The sequence below is a fragment of the Lygodium microphyllum genome, chromosome 13 (assembly GCF_053477565.2).
Source record: "Lygodium microphyllum isolate KBCC chromosome 13, Lygodium_microphyllum_v1.1.10, whole genome shotgun sequence".
Lineage (NCBI taxonomy): Eukaryota > Viridiplantae > Streptophyta > Polypodiopsida > Schizaeales > Lygodiaceae > Lygodium > Lygodium microphyllum.
The window spans coordinates 125,934,405-125,957,138 of record NC_141147.1 but is presented as its reverse complement, the minus strand read 5'-3'; the positions used below and the strand labels follow the sequence as shown (position 1 = coordinate 125,957,138).

Genomic DNA, 22,734 nt, shown 5'->3' with positions numbered 1-22,734 from the left:
GGAGCTCAATTTCTAAACCAGCCACCACATAGCAACCACTTCTCCCTCTTCATCATCTTCTAAGAATATGATGCCCCAGGAAGTTACTCATTTAGTAGGAGCTACAACCAGCCCTTGCGGGATGCATCTGCATTCTTTTATGTCAAGAGCACAAGCTCTCCTCCTTCCAGGCCAGCAAAGTCGAGAAGTTGCTTCTAGGAGGATTTTTCAATAATTTGGAGTATTCCATGGTTCCCATAGGCAGAGTGGAGTGTGCACTTCAATTCACTCCTGTTTACCATCTTGTGTGCAAGATCATCGGACCATTATTGCATGGCCCTCAGACCTTGTGCCAAACATGGAAAGCCCAAAAACAACAGTAATCCAAGATCACTGTCAAATCCACACCCAAGACTTCTATGCAAACATTTACTTTCAATCTGTCCAGAGATCTGAGTAAGCAGTCATTCTTGACTGCTAATATTGCCAACCCACTAAATATGTAGCTACTACAGCCAAATCACAGGTGGAATCTAAGTTGTCACAGCTATTGGCCATGACTAAACCTGTTAATGCATTCAAGGGCTACAAACTCCAAGTCAAAGAGTGTAAACAACAAAGCAACTACCAAGATGAGCTCTAAGTAATATAAGAGCTTTGGGAAAAGGAGAATTACACCCTTTTCAACCTTCTAGCACATATGAGTCCGGTAGTATCAACTTGGCCTGGCTTTGGCAGTGTTTTTGTAGCATGCATTAGATGTGCAACTGAGGAGAGTGAGAGACTTTGTCTTTGCAACTAGCCCAAAGCACAAGAAGAGATTATTTCTCACACCAGTGTTTTGAAGACCATCAAGCTTGCTTCTTAGTTACCTAAAATTCATTCATACACTTGGATGTTCTACCCTAGAGTTTTATGTTAGTGATGTCTAGTGAGGGAGCACCAGGTCCCCTCACTTAGTTTCCTTTTGTAGCAGTCCGTAGGCAAGTATGATATAAATTAATAAAGGGTCTCTTTTTTAACTCTTTCTTTGGGGGACCCACCAACACAATAAACAAAATAGAATTAAAAATTTTGTACTCTTCCAATCGGTCAAGGTCAATTAAATTGTCGTATCCGCATTAGTGGACCCAACCAAATAACCCTTACCAGGTCTACACTAGATACAAACTACCACAAGAATTGTTTCATTACCTTCCAAAATCACCTTTATTACATCATCAAAGTCTTATGCAACATTTGAAGTATGCCATGAACATCTTGCATCATCAACCTAAATTTTGTTCAGCATGATTATTTCCATTCATTTCATGATACTTGAAAACTCACATATGCACAATCATTCTCAAGAGACACCCCGTAAGATTTTCCGATTTTTTATCTCAATCTTTTAAATATCAAAATGGAAAAAATAAAAGCCACTCTTGTTATTAAATTTTGCACAGATAGTTAACATCAAAAGGATAAATCAAGATACCTCCCAACGAGCCCAACGCTCAGTCAATTGTGTCCGTTTTAGCAGCTGTTCTGGTCGCTAATGAGCAAAATAATTCTTTGTTAGTCCCAGTCAGAAAGAAATGCACTAAAGATATCCAAGAACTGAAAGCCTGAAACTCATGTTATCAACAAAACAATTACTTTTTCAGTTTCAGTGTCACACACATATACTATCAGTACATGCAGACTTACTGCTGATATCAGTACATTGTGACAGATTTCAACCAAATGCAGTGCAAGTATGAGGCAAAACAAGTCAATCAAATATAGTTTATGCAGACAAATGATTATTGGAAAGGGCTTTATCAGCCAATGCTACCTGTGTTCCTGCATATATATTGTTCATAAATGGTGGACGAGCCTGTACAAGGGCCTTATAAGCTTTCCTTCTTCCCTCTGCAGTCTGCACCAACAAAAAGTTTTTACAAGTTCACACAAAAGAGTCCGATAGGAAAAGCATATTTTCAATGTTCTGAACATTAAGAGCACTGGTATTGAGAGAGAAGCACTGGACTTGCTACCAAAAACGACAAAATACCTCAAAGTCAAAAAAATAATTGGAGCGATCAACCATGAACAACTCCAGAGCACTTTTACGAAGCAGATATCTGCATTCTGAAAGCAGCTCAGAAAAGATCCTCACATAGGACATTCAAAGTGTAACATCCAAGTTTTATTAGTATTTGATTTCTCATTGTTATATTCACATAAACTCTTTAAATTATGTGCAATTGATTTAAAGAGTATATGCAAGTCAGAGCGTATACACAGAACAAGATCAAACATTTCTTAGATGAACACATTTAGCCCTATCAAATAAGAGTATGGTCTTCTTATACCAGGTCCCTCCGTTAATGTCTGTTATATACGTGCAATCAATATGCACTTGCAATGTCAGGTTCAATTATTGACATGGTCATTTCATTTTCCATTGCGCAGCAAGATGGTACATCATTGCCCATCACATTTCAGCCATGGCAATAGAATTTCGACAGATCAAGTACTGAAGATTTGTTATTTAGCTCTATTTATTTGTCTCCAAATTATATGATGCGGAAAAAAAATGAGTCCTGTCAATCCAACCGGTTGAGAATCTTGAGAGATCTATCTCCAACTATTGACTTGGGAAGTCCCTAAGCTTCAAGATTTGTCCCATAAAAAGTTCAACATGTGCAAAGTTTTGTGTCTTCGTTACTTTGAGGGAAATAAGTCACCTTACTAAATGTACCCAACCATATCACATAGCATCAAGACTTTAACACTAAAATCCATAGCAGTACTCTCCAAGTTTAAATAGCAATCACATTAACTAAGCATAGTACACAGGAGTTTCCAAAACAGGAAAACAGAAATCGCAAAAAAACGCAGTTTTAGAGTCTCGGCCAATTTGGAAACAGGGGGGGGAGTTTTGCATTTTAGCATTAAATCCATACATAGGTACTTTAATATTTCAACGCACATAACACCACTTGCTAAGATTTTACATAAAACTCCAAGCCATCATGTCACATGAACTTGTCCTCATCTTGTCTCCATTTATTTACGTACCCATCTCTTATATCAAAAGTTAAGGGTTTCAAGCTTTTTTGTCACTATTTAGGAGCTACATGTTATTGGCAAGAGTTGAGAGTTAGTACTACCTTCTTAGTTATGCAAATCTCTGTGTGACTACTTCCACCCTCTCACTATAAATAGTTCTAATGAAGAGAAATAGGCATGCAACACATGCAATAAAAGTGTTTTTTGAAGGCTAGAATTGAAAGCTGAGAACTAAAACACATTGCCTATCAGCCAAAAACCAAAACACAAGTGGGTAAAGTTCAATCCCTCTCCCCCCTAAAGAAAGACTTATTTTCATAAACTCTACAACAATCCCAAAACAAGTTTCCGAACTTTGGAGTTTTGAAAACATTTCAGAAATGGTGTTGAGGTCCAAAACGCTGTTTCAGGATACTACATAACTCGGTAACCTTGGAGTTCTATGCCTATCAAGTTCTACTTTTAAACAAACCAATATGCTTTTCAAATTCTCATTTTCCTTAGAAGGCAAGACTAGAGTAAAATCTCTCCAATGCTTGTGTGGTGGCCATAATTCCTCTCCCATTATACAAGAATTATATGACATTCCCTCCATACCTTTAATTTAAAAACGTTTAAGACACAGCTGTCATTTCTGCTTCATCAAGAATTCTGTCTTGATGCAATAAGGAGGCAAATAAGTCCTTCATTTTAGTCATATCAAATAGATATCTAGTCATTCTAGAACCTGCTTCTGATCAGGGGGACAAAGCATCAGCAACTCATTCCTTTTGTTTGGAGAAATTTTTCTTGTCGAAGTATAAAATGAACAAGAGATTTGCCCATCTAATCTTCTTCGCAGACTTCTTCCGGTTATTACATTTCAACCCATCTGAACTAGTTTTGATTAGTCAAATCATGTAGCGGAGCTGCAATTGTAGCCAAGTTCTTTATATATCACATGTAATAGGATACAGACAAAGAGAACTGCAGATATGATGTACAAAAGTATCATCATGCCAATTCACCATAGGTTTTGCCATTTCAAGGTCTGTCTAAAGAAGACCCTGGAAACAAACCCAAAATAATGGATTTGACAAGGGAAAATTTTTGTTCTTATGTCCAAAACTGTACAACTTAAACTTCCAGTAATGGTCAACCCAGAAATCTTGAAGTATGGCCTGATTATAAAGATCATCCACATTTAAGGCATACACCACCACAAGAACCTCATGATTATATATTGTATATATTGAAGCTGCAACCCTTGGGATTCTAGCTTTCATAAGACAGATGGCATGCAGAGCCTTGTAAAGAGCAGTGGCTGACCACAATCCAACTTAATCCGAGAAGAGAAGACACTGAAGAACTCTATCCTATTCTATCATACCTCTACTCTCGTCCCTATTCTGTCATGGCCCCGAAGAAAAAGAATTCAAAAGCGGAAATCGCAAATAGCCCCGCTAACGTGGAAGTAACAATTGGAGTTGTGAGCACGAGAGTCACTAAGGAGTCACGCGCGTGGATGGCAACCCTTTACCAACCGTGATACCATAGGTTTTTTTTTTTCCCCTAAAAAAGTTCTATCCAAATTCAATAGAAATAAGATAAGTCTCTTGAGAAACACTGACTTAAGACCAAGAAACTTGGTTACAAGAATTGGGAAGTTAGAGACCCCAAAATCTAGACATTGTTGAGCTAAAATATGCATTACTTGCTGATTAGCCTCTTAAACAACCCCAAAACACACTAAAAATGCTCTTTTAGAGTAAACCCTAAAACGGGGAGCGGTTCGAGAGCGTTCAATGGAAACCCTAAAACGGGGAGCAATTCGAGAGAGTTTAGTGGAAACCCTAATTTTGGGAACGCCCTTCCACATCTATAAATAGACAAGCTGCCCCCATTCAGCGATCATCCTTGTTTGCAAGTTACACCAGCCCACACACCCTCTACTGTTGTTGGCGCCCAGTTTCCAACCTACAGCCCACCTCCATCTATTGTCCAACCATCATCGATTAGAGCCACATTATCTTCGACCTATCCATTGCTGTAGGCGACAGCTCTCAGCTGCTGCTGACTGCTCCAGACTGTCCCAGACTGTTGTTCAACCTGTTGTCCATCATCTTCAGGTTCAGCCAGCCTGCGTTTTCAGCATTGCAAGCACTGGCACTCTCAGACACTGTTTCAGCCTGCTGTTTATAGAAGACTGTGCACAATTTCCAACCTCCAATCGGTGGTACACTACTGCATTTACCAATTTCCAGCCTCCAGGCTGCTGCATTTCGGTGACCAGCCTACTGCCATTCACTATTCAGCACTCCTACACTCCGACTGGTAGTCACAGACTTGGGATCCGTCTTCGGTGGACGTCACACTCCGACATTGCTCTACTCTTGAGCACACTGTACACTCTTACATTCATTTACAGCATTCATTCACTTCAGAGTTGTGTTCTCTCTCTCCCTTCTTCTGTTTACGTTTTGGTGACCAATCTGCTGCCATTCACTATTGAGCACTCCTACACTCTAACTAGTGATCACAGACTTGGGATCCGTCTTCAGTGGACGTCACACTCCGACATTGCTCTACTCTTGAGCACACTGTACACTCTTACATTCATTTACAGCATTTATTCACTTCAGAGTTGTGTTCTCAATCTCCCTTCTTCTGTTTATATTTGAGTTTCTGTGTTTGAGTTTTGAGTTTTGCATTTAGGGTTTGAGTTTTTGAGTTTTATGTTTAGGGTTTAAGATTTGCCCTTTGTGTCTATGTCTGTCTCTTTGTGTTTCTGTCATGGTCTATACTCTGTGTGTCCTCAATGTAAACCCTAGTAGTTTCTTTCACAGATACCTCTAGTTAAATTCTAAGGGGAAGATTTCATTATGTAAAACTCAAGTGTCGATTGCTACTAGAATTAAGCATCACTTGAAAGTTGCATGATTGTTAATGTGTATTCACACCCGAAAGGTGTAAAACACGATAATTGCCCAAACTATGTCACATAAGCACATAGGATAAAGGAGAATAAAACTGGGGGGAAAAAACCTCATAAGGAGAGTAAAAAGTACCCCCCATGTCCTACTGAGGATCACCAACACTCCTCTGTGAGCGTAGGCGTGAGTCAAACCCAACAACTTTTGATGGCAATGGTTAGGTGAATGCTTTAGGGTTGGCTAGATGCAATCCAATGTGCAAACAATGTTTGAATAGGGCATGTACATATCTCTAGAAAAAGATTAGAATAAAAGGCAATTAATACAAAACAACGGTTACAGATTATACCAACCTCAAAAGGAAATATGCTTGTCAGCAGCAGAAATGTTTTTTATGACCATGCAGCTTTGCCCTGGCTGGACTCTCAAAAACAAGTGCTGTCAAAGTCCCAAAGTTGTGGTTGTTGTAATCCTTAGACACACACACTCGTAGGAGTTAATGCCAACGTCCGTGCTTCATTTCATCACTGCCCCTCTTCCAATCAGCTGCAGATTCAAATCAGCAATTGGGGAGTCCAAGTACTTCAACTGCTAGCAGTTCTGACCTCAAATTGATGCCCATGATCAGCCTCATATGCATCACACTGAGGATCGTGCTACTAGCAGGCGACATCGAAAAAAGGATATGCATCGCACATCCAAAAACAATCTCAAGTTCTCTATTGGATACTTGAGGACAGCAAGAAGCTAAACCATTGGCCGCCCATACCAAAGGCACATAACATCAAGAGCATGGCAATTTTTAGATGTTGCATTGATAACCATGGTCCATAGCTTGCATGAAGATCGATTTTGTCATGCTGATGCTTTCAAAAGCATGAATGACTGATTGCAATGCAGCCATTGCTGGGCTCTAATCACCAAAATGGCACATGGGAATCACACAAAAAAATAAGAAACTTGCCTTCATTGAAACTAAAGACTAGTGAAAACATAAAAAAACAAGCACAATGAACCCAATTCAAAAGCCCTGAATAAAAGCAATGCACTTAGAGTTGGACTCTAACTCATGACTACCAAGATCACGCCACCCAAATCTTCCTTCCTCCACAACCTACTTCATGTGTGGCAAGGCCTTCGTAAGGCCCTAGTTCAGAGGCCCCCATGTTGTTAGGAGGAGATAGACTGCTAGCCGGTGGTCTGGAACCCCTAGGTCAGAGATCAGGACAAAATACACATTGGCAAGTACCCCCACATCAAGGGGGCTGGATGGGAGGCTAGCCCTACTTGTACTATCAGAACGTGACGAGAGGTGTACAAGATGGCAGATCAGCAAGTTTTGCAGTGGGCATCAAGTTGTCGCAAGGAGTTGAGGTGAGGAGGGAGATTGACTCAGCGATCCCTTAGAAGTAGCTTGATCCCCCGATCCGAGAGCCGATGGAGCCTGGTGAGGTGTGGGCTACTAGATTCTCACCGGCAAGTATCCCCTTACAAGTGACAAGTAGAGTGGGCGATACCCCTTACGGGATTTTCTTCACTGTGTAGGATGGGGGGCGTTTGGTCCTTGATAGAGGGCAGCAAGATGAGAAGATTGTTGTCCTCCCTTGGAGGAGGATTTGTGTGGTTGTTCTCCAAGGGAAGACCTAGTGTCTAGATCCTTATGTGCCCTGGGAGGAGTTCCGAGAGTGGCACCTTTGGATATGGGAGAGCAAACCACTAGATGAGCTGGAGTGGAACCCTGAAGAGTGGCTATAGCCAGCCACTGCAGTCGCCAAGAAGCCACTGAGGTTCTTTAAGTACACAGCCACGATTGGTAGACATAAACTGATGCAAGAGGACGTGGATTGGGTGCCTTTGCATAGCAGATATTGGACAGAGCACAGCATCACGGATGCCTTCCGTCAAACGTTCTGGCGCCGCCTATGGGACAGCTAGAGGCTAAGGAGGGTGTCGTATTTCCTTTGGCTTTTGGCACATGGGGGTCTGGCGGTTGGGAGTTGGCTAGCCCAGACGCAACAGGATGGAGGTTGTAAGCATTGCCCACAATAGCACTTGGAAACCCTAAAGAACTACCTCTGGTCCTGCAAGACGGCACAGCTCGTGTGGAAAGGAGCCTGCCGTATTCTCCACCATGTGGCACCCAGCCTTGGATCCATCTCGTGGGGGGCTTTTTGCTAGCAGGCAATCAGCCAGGGCCATCCCTTTTGTATGAGGCCGAGATGTAAGACACGATTTTTATTATTGAGGCTGGGTCTTACGCAGTGGTCGACCTAGATGCTTTACCCAACCGCCATAGCCATGTGTTGCAGTGAAGATGTGAAGCATGCATGCCATTACAAAATCAAGAAGCATGTTCTTTTTCAATTAAATCTTGAGATGTAAATAGGTTTTCATGCAACATTAAAAGTCCAAAAATGAGTAGTTCCTAATTTGACAGTGCTCTTTCACATGGCACCAAGTCTGCACCCATGTGGCATGCCATGTGTCACCTTCTAAAGAATAATAATATTCTATGAATTCAACTAAATGCCCTACCCCACCCCCAAGATTTCAAATCTTGATTTTAACCACGCCATCCACATCTTCAACAAAGATAGCAAAATGCTTCAACTTCTACCTTGTCTTGCAAACTGTATGTTTTACATTTTGACACATGCTTACCGTACAAGAGCATACAGGTAAAGAAACAACTAAGGCCTAATATGCTCAAACATCTTCCAAAACAACATCATGTGTGGAATGTCCAGTAACTATAAGGAGTTTCCAATAACTATAGTAACCATAGCTGAGGTGGTTGAAGCACCAAGAAAAAAAGTATTGCTGAGTAGCACCTACATGTTAGGACTGACAAGGCTGTGAAAATAACAAACCCTAGAGCTTTACTACCTTCTGCCAATCAAAACTCAAATAGAAGGAGAAATGGGAGAGAAAATGCGCCATAAAGGATGAAAGTCAGTCATTGTTCCACTGAGATGACAAATAATAGATACAAGGCTATCTAATATACATCCTTGAATCCAGTGCCCGCCATGAATTATCACCTGGCACTGAACAGTCTACAGTGCTTTACTTAATAAAGCTCCAATGAAAACAAGACATTCCTTGAAAAAGGAACTATCAAGAAACAAGAACGGTAACTCATTACTGTCACAATGTCCATGAACACCATACCTTCTACTGTGCACCTCCCTCAAAGTGGAGAGAGACCAAGCTCTTGCTGTTCCTCCAGGCTTCCACTTGGATCCCTGAGTATCTTCCTTCTCTGACTCATCTAGTTGAACGCTATTATCTGGTGAGAAAATAATGTGCCTAGATGTAACCTGCAACAGCTTGAAGAGTTAAAGCTTGCTTCCAACTAAGTAACATCTTGAAAAAGGACCCAAAATGCAATCTTTTTGAGATCAAGCTTCAAAGCATTGTTCTAAGCATCATGTCTAGTTCATCTGCATATTCAAGAGGTTGGATCATGGCCAATGTGAAACATCAAGCTAATCACCTGAAATGTCCCTTTTGATGCCCTTAGAGGTTGAACCATGACAGTTGGAATATCCAACAAAAGTTTCTCATTGATATCTGCTGATCCTATCTGTGGATTTCCTGTTAAATTCAAGGGAGATCCAACAGAGGTGGCATTACTGAACACAGAAGATCCTGTGAGAGTGTGGTCCTCTGAAGAGGATTGCTTGGATGACACGCTTAAACGATCATCCCTTCGATCCTCTGGCTCACTTGCATTATTTTGAAATGTCTCGTCATCCCCTGCCTCATCAAAAATTTGCTGCTCTGGCAAAAGATTTGCTGCTTCTGGAGGAACGGGAGTTTGTCTCAAAGAAGCTTCAGAATCCTTTTCAAACAAAGCACCACCACCGCTTCCACCAATTTCTTGCACATCTACATGATCAGCTGCAGCCCCATAATGATTTGTGCCTTTATAATTCCTTTTCATCCTTTTTCTCATCCTCATAGAGTTTTCCATTGTGTCCAGCTTCCAAAAGGTCTGCCCAATAACATCAGCAAACTCTTCTGTCAATGTATTACTGAAACTGTATCCACAAAAACCACAGACATCTTATGAAATGTTAAAATAGTCAGTCCTACTCTTTGGTTCTTTAGAATCTGATGAGCAACTGATCCAAACAATGCCTCCATTTCTAAAAGATGTCGTACAAGCAAACGCCATGAATGTGCTCCCCTTGATGCATCGTTTTCATCAGCAGCCAACCGGAGCAAACATCGTCTAGCCTGCAAAAAGTAATCAACAATTTGTTCACTGAAAAACCATACCAGGGATGCTCTAAACCTTTAAAGATTCCTAGAGTAATAAATAACCTCTGTTTGTTGTAGACTTCGTGCAATTTCCATCATCTCTTGAAGGGATAAGAACAGCTTGAGACTTGCAACATTTCCTTCTCTCTCTTGGAAATCATGGCCACTTCCATGTGAGGCAGCACATTCTAACCATGCTGAGTTCATGGATTCAAAAATCCCCCATCTTTTGGCCCGCTCTCTATCACTGCTACTCCTCCTCTGGGCAGAAGATGCCATTGCGACTGCTCCTAGCCCACGGCCAGAACCAATTTTGGCAGCTCTTTCTTGATCTCGTGCAGCAGCCATTGCAGCAGCTTTAGCTGCAGCCTTATCTTTAGGAGGAGGAAGAACCTTCCCAGGTGAGTCAGGTATTTTCTGGAATGTTGCAAAGCTGCGAAGTCGTGAAGTTTTTTTCTCTAATGTTGAAAACTCTCGTTTTTGCTGGTTACCCTTCGATGGATTGACTTCACCACCACCTGCGCCTGCAGCAGCCATGGCAAGGGCCATTGCTGCTGGAGGAGATGCAAATGCAGCAGCCCATTCGGGTGTAACCATAGCTGAAGCAGCCTACCCAAATATTTCACAGTTTGAATCGCATATTATAATGTCAAATCTTGATTAACAATGTAAATAGCAAATTTCTTCCAAGTTAAATGTGTAACAACCTATAATATTAAACACTAAATCATAGAAATGGTTTTCAAGCATATGAAAAAGAGGACATGCAAATTCAAACTACACCATCAAACTTTCATCATCTCTTCAACCTATCATCACACCTTCTTGGTCCCAAATGAAAGAGTCATTATTAGTCATCAAGAATGTAAGAGCTACAAAAGCATAACAAATGCGCATCAGAACTCTCATTGAGAAATTGGAAGAAGATTTTCTATTTTCAATTTTCCCAGTAATGATGTTGTTTACAAAAGAACAATTTGCACACACTTGGCACCATGGCAAGCCAGCATAAGCACCTAGCCACACACCCTCCCCTCTATTACATAAGATATTTATGTAAACTGTTGATATCACAATATTTTTGAATTTAGCAGTTGCTCATCTGGAAGGCCAGCTTGAAGCCAAGTATCAAGGTTGGGTGGAGGTGGTTAGAAAACATGTGAAAAAGGAGGTGAAAGAATACAAACAGAAGGAAGATTGTTTGATAATAGATAGTACCATTGAGGAGGAGGGGCTGAAGGAAGCATGACGCCTCAATGTATGTATCACGGGCATGGAAGAAACAAGTGAGAGCTCCCCCAAGGATGATGGTGGGGTGGGGGGAGGGGGATGTGTGGGGGAAGTATTCGGCAGCTGAGGTGTATAGTGTGCCCACCAACTGTGCTGTGATCTCCTCCAGGGGTACGTGGGGGTTCATTTCTTGCAGGCTCCAATAGAGATGGTCGGAGTATGCGCTCGCAATTAGCCTGGTAAAGTGGTACCTGGGGAATCTTGGGGGGTTGCTTGTTGGGGGGGTTAGGTCATACCTGCAGGTTATGTCAAATTGTAGGTATGCATGGTCGGCAGCCACTGCGAGTGGGCGAGGTGATATTTTAAGGGACTGGACGTCGAGGATAAGTGATAGAGGGCCGAAGATATAGTCCACTGTGCTTGCTCCCAGTTTCTGTGTGGGTGCTCCATGTGCCCCCCGTCCGATGCAGTTGGCCACGTGCTTGTGTGGAAAGCATGTGAGGGCATCCGACCGAGGCCATCTGTCGAGGCCGTTGAGGATGGCCAGTCCGTGTGCCTCCCCTAACGCCAGAGGTGTTCGCCATATTCGGTGCACTCAGCTAAGAGAGAAGAAGATGATGATGATGATGATGATGATGATGATGATGATGATGAAGGCTGATTTGTGATGATGAGATGAGATGGAGGGCTCCCCTTTTATAAGGGCTCACGTGAGAGAAGACTAGAAATTTATATAATCAACATTTTTATCAACTCTTACCAAGATGTATTGGCGAAATAATTCCAATAAATTTGATGCTCATATACCTTGAAAGGGAATTCGTATATTCTATGAACATTTCAAAAATTTAGTTAAATGTTTATCTTTTCATACAAGGGTTACTGCACTATTATTATATTTAGGTCATCTTCAACAACATACCCAAGAGAAATCAAAAAGTTTAGTCGAGTTGTCACATTGACTAGAAACCTCAAAAGACTAAGACTTTTTCACTTGAGTAGTCACATTGACTAAAAGCCCACATAATGAGTGGTTTCAAAAAACGAAACCAAACACTCATGATCAAAGAAACAAACCAAAAACTGGTGAACCTATATAACTAAGCTCTCTTAAATTCAAATTTAGCTACTCCTAAAATTTAGGAGCCTACTATTTTTGAAAGTTATTCAAATGAAAATTGTGTTTGCGTCAAAGACTTCAAAATTTCGCAAGAAATAATGTTGCCTTCAACGACTACCTCAAATTCTAATCCGTTTGAGACATTTTTAGAGTAGAATGTTTAGAATTATCTTTCTCTAGAAAAGTGACATGTGGCATCCAGAATAGGCCACGTGTCATTTTGAAGAGACGAGTCCCTACACTAGTCATTTTGCTCTACACTTGTCATTCTAGGAAGCATTTGTCATTTATGACCTCTATTTTCCACTTTTAAGCACCCAAGCCCCACACCTACATATTGAAGGTCCCTCTCTTCATTTCCAACAAGCTTTAATGCTGAAATTTCAGCCACATGCTCTGTACATGCTTATCTAGCACTCATTAAAGAAGCTCTTTCTACTTAGCTTGATCAAATCCAAGCATAAAGAAGAAAATAATATTGTTGCTTGAGGTATACAAAAATTAGTGTTTCAAAACCCTCCTTTTCAAAATTGCAGCAAATAAGCCCATTGTATATGGTTCAAGCACTTGGCACCCATGGTTTATTTCAATAAAATCCTATAAAGGGTGAGGTACCAATTTCCCTCTCAACGAAATATCAACTCTTATTTCTCTCTCTCCCCCTTAGGCTTCTAATTTTCATAGTGATAATTGATTAAGTTGCTTAAGTTCAAAGTATTGTCATTATCACGATCTTTCCTGTGTTTACAGTTTAAATGAGAAGTCGAACTTGAAAGATCAAGTTTGGAAGAGCAGGAGTGGGTATGAGGAAGAGAAACAAGGCTCAATAAATGGTTTAATCACTTTAGCAACGGCCACTTTTTTAAACAGGACGAAACATTTAGTTTAAATAGTCGATTGCACAAACGCACAAGTACTATATGGAACCATACAGAACGAACGTACAAAACACTATTGTACGAAAAGTTTCGTACATGCATGGAATGCAAATCTCAAGCCATCCTACCAAACACCCCCAATTTCATGTCCCAAAGTCACACTAGATAGAACCACTTCACTCCGTTGAGTATGATGACCCATCTACCAAGACCACAACACCGAGGACCCACAACTACATCAAAGCCATCATTGCAAGACACTGGAGACTCACCACCAAGCACATCTATCACAGGGACGTGAAATTTTGAAATTTTTTAATCTCGTCAATAATATTTGATTAAGTTATTAAGCAAAAGCGGAAGGTTGTTTAGCACATGTGACACACATGGCAATTATTTCATGGTAACAAGCCAAGGACTCCGAGAATGCAGTGGGTGTCAAAGGCAAAAGTTGTAATAAGTTATATCTGATAGGTACTAGGTGATACTTGGTGTCAGATTTCAACCTAGACCAATTTATTAGCCACTAATGTCAGTAGTGACATTAGAGACTATGAATTAATTAATTAATTAATGCCGATCTAAAGGTCAAGGATACTTCGAAAACAAATTGTCCTAGCCAATTTAATTATTGATTGATGAAATTGATTTTCTGAGCACTAGAATAATTATTAAATTAATTTATAAAAGTAATGTTCTGAAAATTGATTTAATAAGCTAGATAACACTAAAAATGGGATTAGAAGACTACCACTTGGCAAAACTTGCCCATGCAAGTGAAAAAAATGTTTTTAGGGACTAGTGGAAGTCTATTCTGACCATGGTGAGCGAGGAGGAGGTTGTTAAAGGCTCCTCCTTATCAATTCACATAGTTTTCAAGGTCGAAAAAGACCCAATTCCACCATGGAAATTGAATCCTCTAATCCTAGCAGCAAGGAATGCTCTTCCATCCTTTGTTTAACACACCAGTACATATGAACCTATAGCTTATAGGAATCTAAAAGTTAATAGACCTCATTGGCACCCTCAAGATGCACAAAAGCCCAATCCAACCATGGAGATAAATCCTCTAATCCTAGAAACAAAGAATGCTACCCCATCCATTCCTCCACAATCTAGTCCAAATCAATGTATAGTCCTAGGAATCTAAGAGTTTAGCAATTTTAAATCAATAAAGATTTCGCTCTTTCTTTGGTTACTAGCACCCAGAAGTTTGGCTTGGCTATGGTAGAGACCCTATCCCTTGCACTAGATGTGGGGACCATGAGAAGACATTGAGACATTGCATATGGGAATGAGAGGAGAGCCCTTAGGATGGCATTTCATGGCATTGTAGACTCTATTACTATTATGTGGAGGACAAGTTTTGGGTCATCACCAAAGATCTAGCTTGTGGATATGAAGATATACAAAGGTGTTATGCCTATCTTATCCGGGGGCAGCTTTGTGAGCAAAATTGTCGTGCCAAATTTCTCATAGATGGTACACATTCAGAGGCATTGTCACAAATGGAAGGTCATAGCTACCATCATTGCTTGGTACATATGAACAGCCAAAGGTACCCAAGCTATTGATTTTCGGACATACCTATTGCAAAGACTCTCTAGAATTTGGACAAAGACAATGCATACTCTCCATGGCAAACGGGAGAGGATACAAGGCAGTTTAAATACTATGAGGAGAAGAGATTCTTTTCTAATGACATTTTGGCACTTTCTTCCTGTTCAAGTCCCAAATGGTCCAGCATTATAAATCCCCCAACTAGTTATATGGGAGTCCCTTACTAGATGCTTTGTACTTTGCATTTTGCCTTTGGGATATTTTATTCCGAGGAGTCTCATAGATAGAATTTTCTCTCTTCTTTGAAGAAAAAATTCCGAGAATATTGGCAAATGCAGCGGAAGGAGTAAACTTGAAAGTAGTTGAGAATTGCAGTATCTTGCACCATCCTCAAACCCAATCTTGCTCCCTTGTTAGATTGGTTATGCAAAAAACACTTTTTTGGCTAATCGAGCAACTTGAAGACAGTAAAAACCTTGATGCATAGAGAGTTTGAATCCGGCCTAGACTTGGAAGGATGTCAAGAAGTGAAAAGTAGGATCCCTTGCGAGAAGTCAATTGAGTGAAAGAGCAAAAAAAAGTAGGCAGTTTTCAAGGCTTACATCTTATTTGGAGCATGCCACCAAGACATCTAAATTTGAGTATTGCCATGGAAAGCTAAACCTCCTCAATAAAAGCCCAAGAAATATCTACCCATGGGTGCTACACGCACAAAATCTTGCAATAAAACCATCTGAAAAGCTGTTATATGGCACTTAACATCCAATAAAGTCACCAAACCCATGTGCTTGGGCATAGTGACATGCTACCAAAAGACCCAAGCTTGACCTAGACAAATTCCATGTCTCTTCCATAGCATGAATGGAATAGGCTACACTAACCCATCCAAAAACTTCTTTGTCCAAGGAGCAAAGGCAAAAAGTTGGGCATCGCACTAATCATCACCACTTGTCCTACTCTGAGACAAACAAGCCTTTTGATTTCCGTTTCACGTCTTATTAGAGTGCTGGAGATTTCAATGCATAAATCTATCTCAAATACGAAATACGGGAGGACATCCAATCCAACAGAATTTTTAGTACCACATCAAAGCCACTAGGATATCCAAGTCTCTAGGAACCATATTACAAGAAATCATTGTATCTAACTAGCCCAAATCATTCAAGTCTCTCTCTATACAATAGATGAGAATGCACTTTTGGGCATCCAAACAATCCCCAGATTGTCACTGATGTGTCCACATTTGACTTCCCTATCTTGAGGAACAACAAAGAATAATTGGTCAAAGGTTGATCCACTAATTTGCTCCACTCGAAGAAGTCAAACCAATAATCTCACCATCCATACCAATCTTATCAAACAAAGAATTGGAATAAAGTCAACAAGGCAAACATCCCTATCAAAGTGAGTGACTGAGAGCTATATCATCACATTTCCCCATTGATTGCTATGTGTGCAACAACATCATAATAAATTCTGTCAATGCTTCCTCCCTCTCGCTCGATGCTCCCCCCTGCACACACAAAAACCCCCCCAAATAAAAACCCCTTTTCCCCCTCCCCTCCTCCCTAGCTTTCTCCTCAAGAGATGTGGAAAGAAAGTGAGAAAGAGGCCCTTAAATGGCACACAAGCAAGTAGGTGCAAAGGGGTTGCACATAAGGGGTGAGAGCTTTTTCAATATCCCTTGCATGTAAAGCCCGAATGCATTTGTTAATATAAACCACTTTTGGTGCCAGTAATCTAAACTCAGTTGAAATTAACCCCATCAAAATAAAGCTATTTAAATTTGTAAAGATCACAAGTGTCCTGGTGAACAAGACAATCACACCATTCACAGAATAGACATCCATTACCCTAGACCTACAATATTCGATAAATCCAATTTGGACCACAAGGGCAAAAAATAGCATTCTAATTTGCTTGGCATAACTGACCTCCAAGGGGTGCGCATCTATTGCTAGCGAACGATCCTCGACTGCAAGGGGACTCTGTCCATCTGCATCTGTAAGCTCGTGAATTCCAGAAAGCAGGGGTCTCCATCGCCTCAAGAGAGTTGCAAAAGGAGGAATAATCATCTCCAAATAGTGCCTACGAAGCACTTTTTTATCAGCACTGACTGCATGCCAAACCTGCAAAGGGTTCCCAACACCGAGGCAACATAGTTTATTCGAGGCAGCTTAGCATTACAAATTCAAGACAGGGTCGTCAATCTAATCAACACTACGTGTAGCTGCCTGAGAATTTTCCCAAGCAGTCAGCTGATCTTCACATTTGACTTGATGCAATACAAGGTTTCTATACAGAAAACTAGTTCACTCACTTTCCCTACATGATTGTGTGCTTGAACAGTTCAATATGAAATTTCAAAACAAAATATGGGAGCACAGCATCTAACCCCCACAGTACTTAATATCAAAATTTTGAGTAACTATAGTCTACCTCACAGCATATCCTTATTCGAACTGAAAATGAACTTAACCATCTAACCCCCTAAGTCCTGAATATCTACAGCTTTATTTTATACAGTCATCAGAGTTACTTACTTTTCCTACATGTTTGTCTGCTTCAACAGTTCAATATGAAATTTCAAATCAAAACATGGGAGTGCAGCATCTAATTCCCACAATACTTAATATCAAAATTTTGAATAACAATAGTCAACCTCACAGCATATCCTTATTTAAACTGAAGATGAGCTTAACCATCTGACCCCTTAAGTAGTGAAAACGTAAAGGCTGATTTTACACGGTCACAAAAATTACTCCCATGGACAAACATGAAACTGCAGCAATGTCTTACCTCCGAATAAAGTATGCATGCTGAAACAAGAACACGTTGTCTCCTTGATTCTGTTAAAGGCATTGTAAGAAGGGGTGCAAGGACACTGTCCCCAAAGCACCAAATAAGTGTCAGAGAAACTTCAGGTTTTAAATTCTATTCCAGAACTACTATTAAAAACCATGAAACAGCAAACTAAGAACTTATAACCACAACAACAACATTGTTAACCCAACCATAAAAATATGTGGCTCCATCAGGCTGAATCAGACATGTTTAAATGCAAAAGATTACGCAAGTTGATTGTGGTTCATCCTGGTTAACATACAATTACTTGATAGCAAACAACAGGCAGTCACTCGCAAGTCACAGGCACATGTATAGAGCAGTGATCCTTATTGCACCAGTTCTTTCCCTTAACACAAGGGTCTAGAGGCTTGGCAAAAAGCTTTATGCATGGTTTCTTCAGGCATAGAGGGAGAGATGTAGCGACTTGGTTGCAATGCACATCTCAGCCTTGAGGGCTCTGTTATGAGTAGATTTCGGGTGCCCCATGGCTTTCAGGGCTTTGTCTCAGTCTATATATTGAGAGACACTCTCTTGAACCTTCATCTCAACTAGAACATGTACCGTTCTTGCTCACATTGGATTTTGTGCTGTTGTACTTGCCCTCCCCCCCTCCCCCCTCTCTCTCTCTCTCAAAAGGTAAAATCAAGCCATGGTTAGTGGCCCACCAGCCACCCCAAGGAAACTTCACTCTGTTAATGCCACACAACAGGAGGTTTTTTTGGGATGGAGACAGTAGTACAAAATATAATAGTACCATGAATGAAGATGCTTTTTCCTCTTCCGTTTCACTGTAGCAGCTGAATGGTTTACCTTTCATCGATAGCATCAGTACTTTTGTGGCAGCCCTTCTCCCTTTCGAGTTTTTGTGGGAGAGACTGCAAATAATTTTCCATACAGCACCCGTGATGCATTACAGGGGCGGCGGGCCATATTCACTACAGAGAGAATAGTACAATACTTTGCAGTTCCATCAGTATAAACTGTTTACAAGACACTACGTCCACCTGTTTGATGAAGCATTGCATCAATTTCATCACCATCTTCCATCTCAAGCTCTGCAGAAGTTTGCTCACCCCGCAAGCGTCAACCCTCAAAAAGGAATGCAATTGAATTTGGAGTTGAGGTGCTGGTCCATGGGCTTCTTCTCCTCCTCCTGAGCCTGATGACAGAGGCCAGCTTGATTGTTTGCTTCATCTGCTCCCGCCATGGCTACGACTTGCACTGGCCTCTGCGCCTCTCTCTCTCTCTCTCTCTCTCTCTCTCTCTCTCTCTCTCTCTCTCTCACCATGCCCCACTCCTTTATTTCCTACAGACTTCCTTCTCTCTAGCCCAACCAATCTGTGACTGCCATCCTCATCCCAGACAGTAATTCCTGCAGATTCTCGCTCCCTCCCCCAAAAAATGCCATGCTCAACCGGCCCAATGATAGGCTATAGATGGGACTCAGCATATAGCAGTAAGACACGCATAGATCATAGTAACCACAGTTGAGCAGGGTAGCAATGTTGTTCAAAGAGGAACTGCAGTAAATGATCTGAATAGTTCACAAAGATGAGCAGAGCACCTATACGTGGATGTGAGTGCGGGTGAAGAGCGTACTCTCTACATTGTCATATGTTACGCCCCCCCCCCCGCCAAATGATGTCCTAATACACCGCACCCATGCGGCAATCACCATACATAGCCCTTGATAAGGACATGTTACATTAATAAATATAACTTATGGGGAAACAGCACGGAGATGATTGTCCGGGGGACTTGGGCGCCCGTACGGGGTTCAAGGGGCTTAGGAAGTAAATAAGTTATAAAATTAGTATAACTCATTAGAAATTGACAGCTGGCAACGGGAGACACGTTTTATTTCTGCCTGCATCTTCCTTAGCAAGGTTGGGAGGTGAATCGATGGGCTCTCATGCTACCCGACTGGGCGACTGCAAACATCAAGGATCCGCAATGCTACATTGGTATCACAGCTATTCGACGCCTATCGGATGTGAGAAGAGTAGAAAATAATTAGTCGACTTGGAGACGGGCACCGCTGTAAAAGGCCGTGCCAATTCTAGAGCGAGAGGTAGCGTGCTCCGTTTCCGGCCTCACGCGGCGCCCCCCTCCCCGCCCCCCCCCCCCCCCCTTTCTTTAAGGACGGAAAGATGCCAGCCATCACGTACCATCCGAGCAACAACGATTTTGCCCACTCCCGACTTGGAGACGGGTGCCGCTGTTAAGGGCCATATCTAGGCATGACCTCGCATCTCAGTTCACGTGCCATCCGTCACTTACCAGCCGCCGATATCCACCCCACCGATGTCTACACCCCCTAAGATATTTCAGCAGGAAATTTCAGGAATTTCCAGCGTGTTGCGTCCTGAAAACCGATATTCAGCTTACACGTCTTCGCTCCTTGCCGAGAAATCACATGGACGCAATACAGGGAAGTATCCCACCTTTGTCTTTAAATTTCTTACATTTTCTTTCCGATTCCAATGTATAGATGGAGGGAAAAGAGAGAGAGGGGGCAACGGAAGGCTCGAGTTCAGAAGACCACCCTATGGTGGATCCCCATGAAACGGAAATGCAAGAAAAACACTGGGAAGAATTTTTTGCTACATGAGAGCAATTTGATGATTTAACTGCTCATGTGCAAGCACACGAGGTTCAAATGGAGTTGCTAACTCGAGCACTCACCGAAATAAAATCCCAATTAGCCTTATTGTTAGAAAGGGCCGAAAGGGATAAGGGTAAAGTAGAGGCCTCAGATATTCCATCTTCATCGAAAGATATAGATGTGACTATGCGAGACCCGAGGGAACTCCACCAAAAGCTGAGGGATAGCCTAGTGTTACAAGACATAAAACCCCCTCAGTGTCATGGGTAGGAAAAGGATAGAAATAAAGACACTATTTTTAACTTCCTCCAAAAATGGGAGGATTTGCACAAATTAAAGAACACTCTACCACATCTTCAAGCGCTGGAGGCCAGTTTAACCTTGGGACCAAAGGCATATAAATGGTGGAGAACTGAAAGGAGGCAAATAAAATACCTGAAACTTGGGCTCAATTTGAATCGGTTTTTTTGGAAGAATTCCTCCTTGAAAATGAAATTGAAAGAAATTGGAAAGATTAGGATTTTGTCGGACAAAAGGGAAGACCTTTGCTGATATATCTTGAGGAGTATCGTGAGATAATCCTCAAATTGGAAGGAATAGATGATTTCAAAAGACAAGAGGATTTATAAGGGGACTAGATAAGGCTTATAAAAAAGAAGTGAAAAGGAGTTCACCTAAGACGCTTGAAGAGAAAATTAAATTTGCATTAATTAATGAGGATAATATATGTCCGGGTACACTCACTAGTCCCACTGACACAGAACCCAAGACTAAGGAATTTGAGGCCTCAAAATTTGCACACAAAGGTGGGATACTTCCCTGTATTGCGCTAAAGATCAAGATATCATTCAAGAAGACTACTACAAAACGTCCTAGATAGGGCCGTAACACATCATTCATCAGCTTCATAAGTGATCCTTGATTTGTCTTTCGACTTCTTGGTGTTGTTTTCACTTAGCATGCAAGGTGATTTAGAAACAGGGCGTGTAACTCTATCTATGTCAATTGGGTGATTTACATCACCCCTATCTGGTGGAAGACCACTAGGTAAGTCAGATTGAAACACATCTTTAAATTCATCTAACAAACCACTTAATTCATTATTTGCATTCAACTCACAACTATAAGAAAATTGATGCTTTATATTACAAGAAGTAAAAGTGTCATGTACAAGGAGGGACCATTACATGTATACCTCACAAGCTTCCTTTTTCATCAACTTCTGTACTTCAAGGCAACACATCAAAGGGTTATCAGATACTTCATGTTCACCTTGAATCACAAAAGTCTTACCATCCCTTTCAAATTCCAGTGTATTATGATGATAACTACACTTTAAGGATGGTTCCAATCCCCATAGCCACTCCCTCCCTAGAGCGATATCGGCCCTTTCCATATTCATAATTTGGAAATCAAGGTTATCTTTATATCCTTGGATCTCGATTTCCAAATTGGATACCATTGTATGCCATATTTTATTATCCTGACCTTGCATCATACGAACAATATATTGATGCTCGATCTTTTGTTGGGAAAGTTTCAACTTTTTGACAAGTACATAACTTATGAAATTGTGGGTAGCAGAGTCATCAATCATGACTCTAACCCTCTTCCCACCTATTAATCCATGCACTCTAAGTAAATCAAGAAAAAAACATTTGGAATACTTACGGTTAGTATTCCAATTACTAAGAACTCATTCTCTTTATGTGAAGAAAACTAACTGTGAATTCTTCGCACAAGCGGTCAAATATTTGAGGCATATTATCTCGAAAGAGGGAATCAAGATGAATCCTGAAAAAGTAAGGGCAATTATTGAATGGTCATCTCCAAGGAACTTGGAAGAGCTGCAGATCTTCCTAGGTTTATCTAGATTTTATCGTAGATTCATTCAAGATTATGCCAAGATAGTTGTTCCAATGTCGGACCAACTTAAAGGGAAAGGGAAGAGCTTTAATTGGGGAACAGACCAAACTGAAAGTTTTAAAAAACTTAAGGTAGCTATTGCTACAGCTCCAATACTATTAATTGTGGATCCCAATAAACCATTCGTGGTTGAAGCTAATGCCAGTGACAAGACAGTAGACGCAGTCTTATTACAAGAGGGTCGACTGGTTGCTTTTGAAAGCAAGAAATTAGACCGTGCAAAACGGAATTATTCTGTTTATGAGAGGGAGTTGTATGCAATAGTACATGCAATGAAGAAATGGAGGCACTATCTGTACGGTGCCAAACTTTTGATCTTATCGGATCATGAAAGTATTAAGTGGCTTAATGACCAACCGGATTTACAAGGGCGTA

At 41.1% G+C, this 22,734-nt stretch overlaps 1 protein-coding gene across 1 annotated transcript in view; it reads right to left on the bottom strand.

Annotated features, from left to right (window-relative positions):
- Window positions 1-22,734, bottom strand: part of LOC148027179 (WD-40 repeat family protein / beige-like protein) — a 116,419-nt gene that overhangs the window by 24,812 nt on the left and 68,873 nt on the right. The window contains exons 11-19 of the mRNA XM_087691728.1: window positions 17,781-17,865; window positions 16,916-17,110; window positions 10,257-10,802; window positions 10,026-10,169; window positions 9,424-9,924; window positions 9,099-9,247; window positions 2,015-2,084; window positions 1,796-1,879; window positions 1,457-1,513 (exon numbers count right to left, since the gene is read on the bottom strand). Of these exons, the coding sequence (XP_087547854.1) occupies window positions 1,457-1,513; window positions 1,796-1,879; window positions 2,015-2,084; window positions 9,099-9,247; window positions 9,424-9,924; window positions 10,026-10,169; window positions 10,257-10,802; window positions 16,916-17,110; window positions 17,781-17,865 (1,831 nt within the window). The remainder of the gene's footprint in view (window positions 1-1,456; window positions 1,514-1,795; window positions 1,880-2,014; window positions 2,085-9,098; window positions 9,248-9,423; window positions 9,925-10,025; window positions 10,170-10,256; window positions 10,803-16,915; window positions 17,111-17,780; window positions 17,866-22,734) is intronic.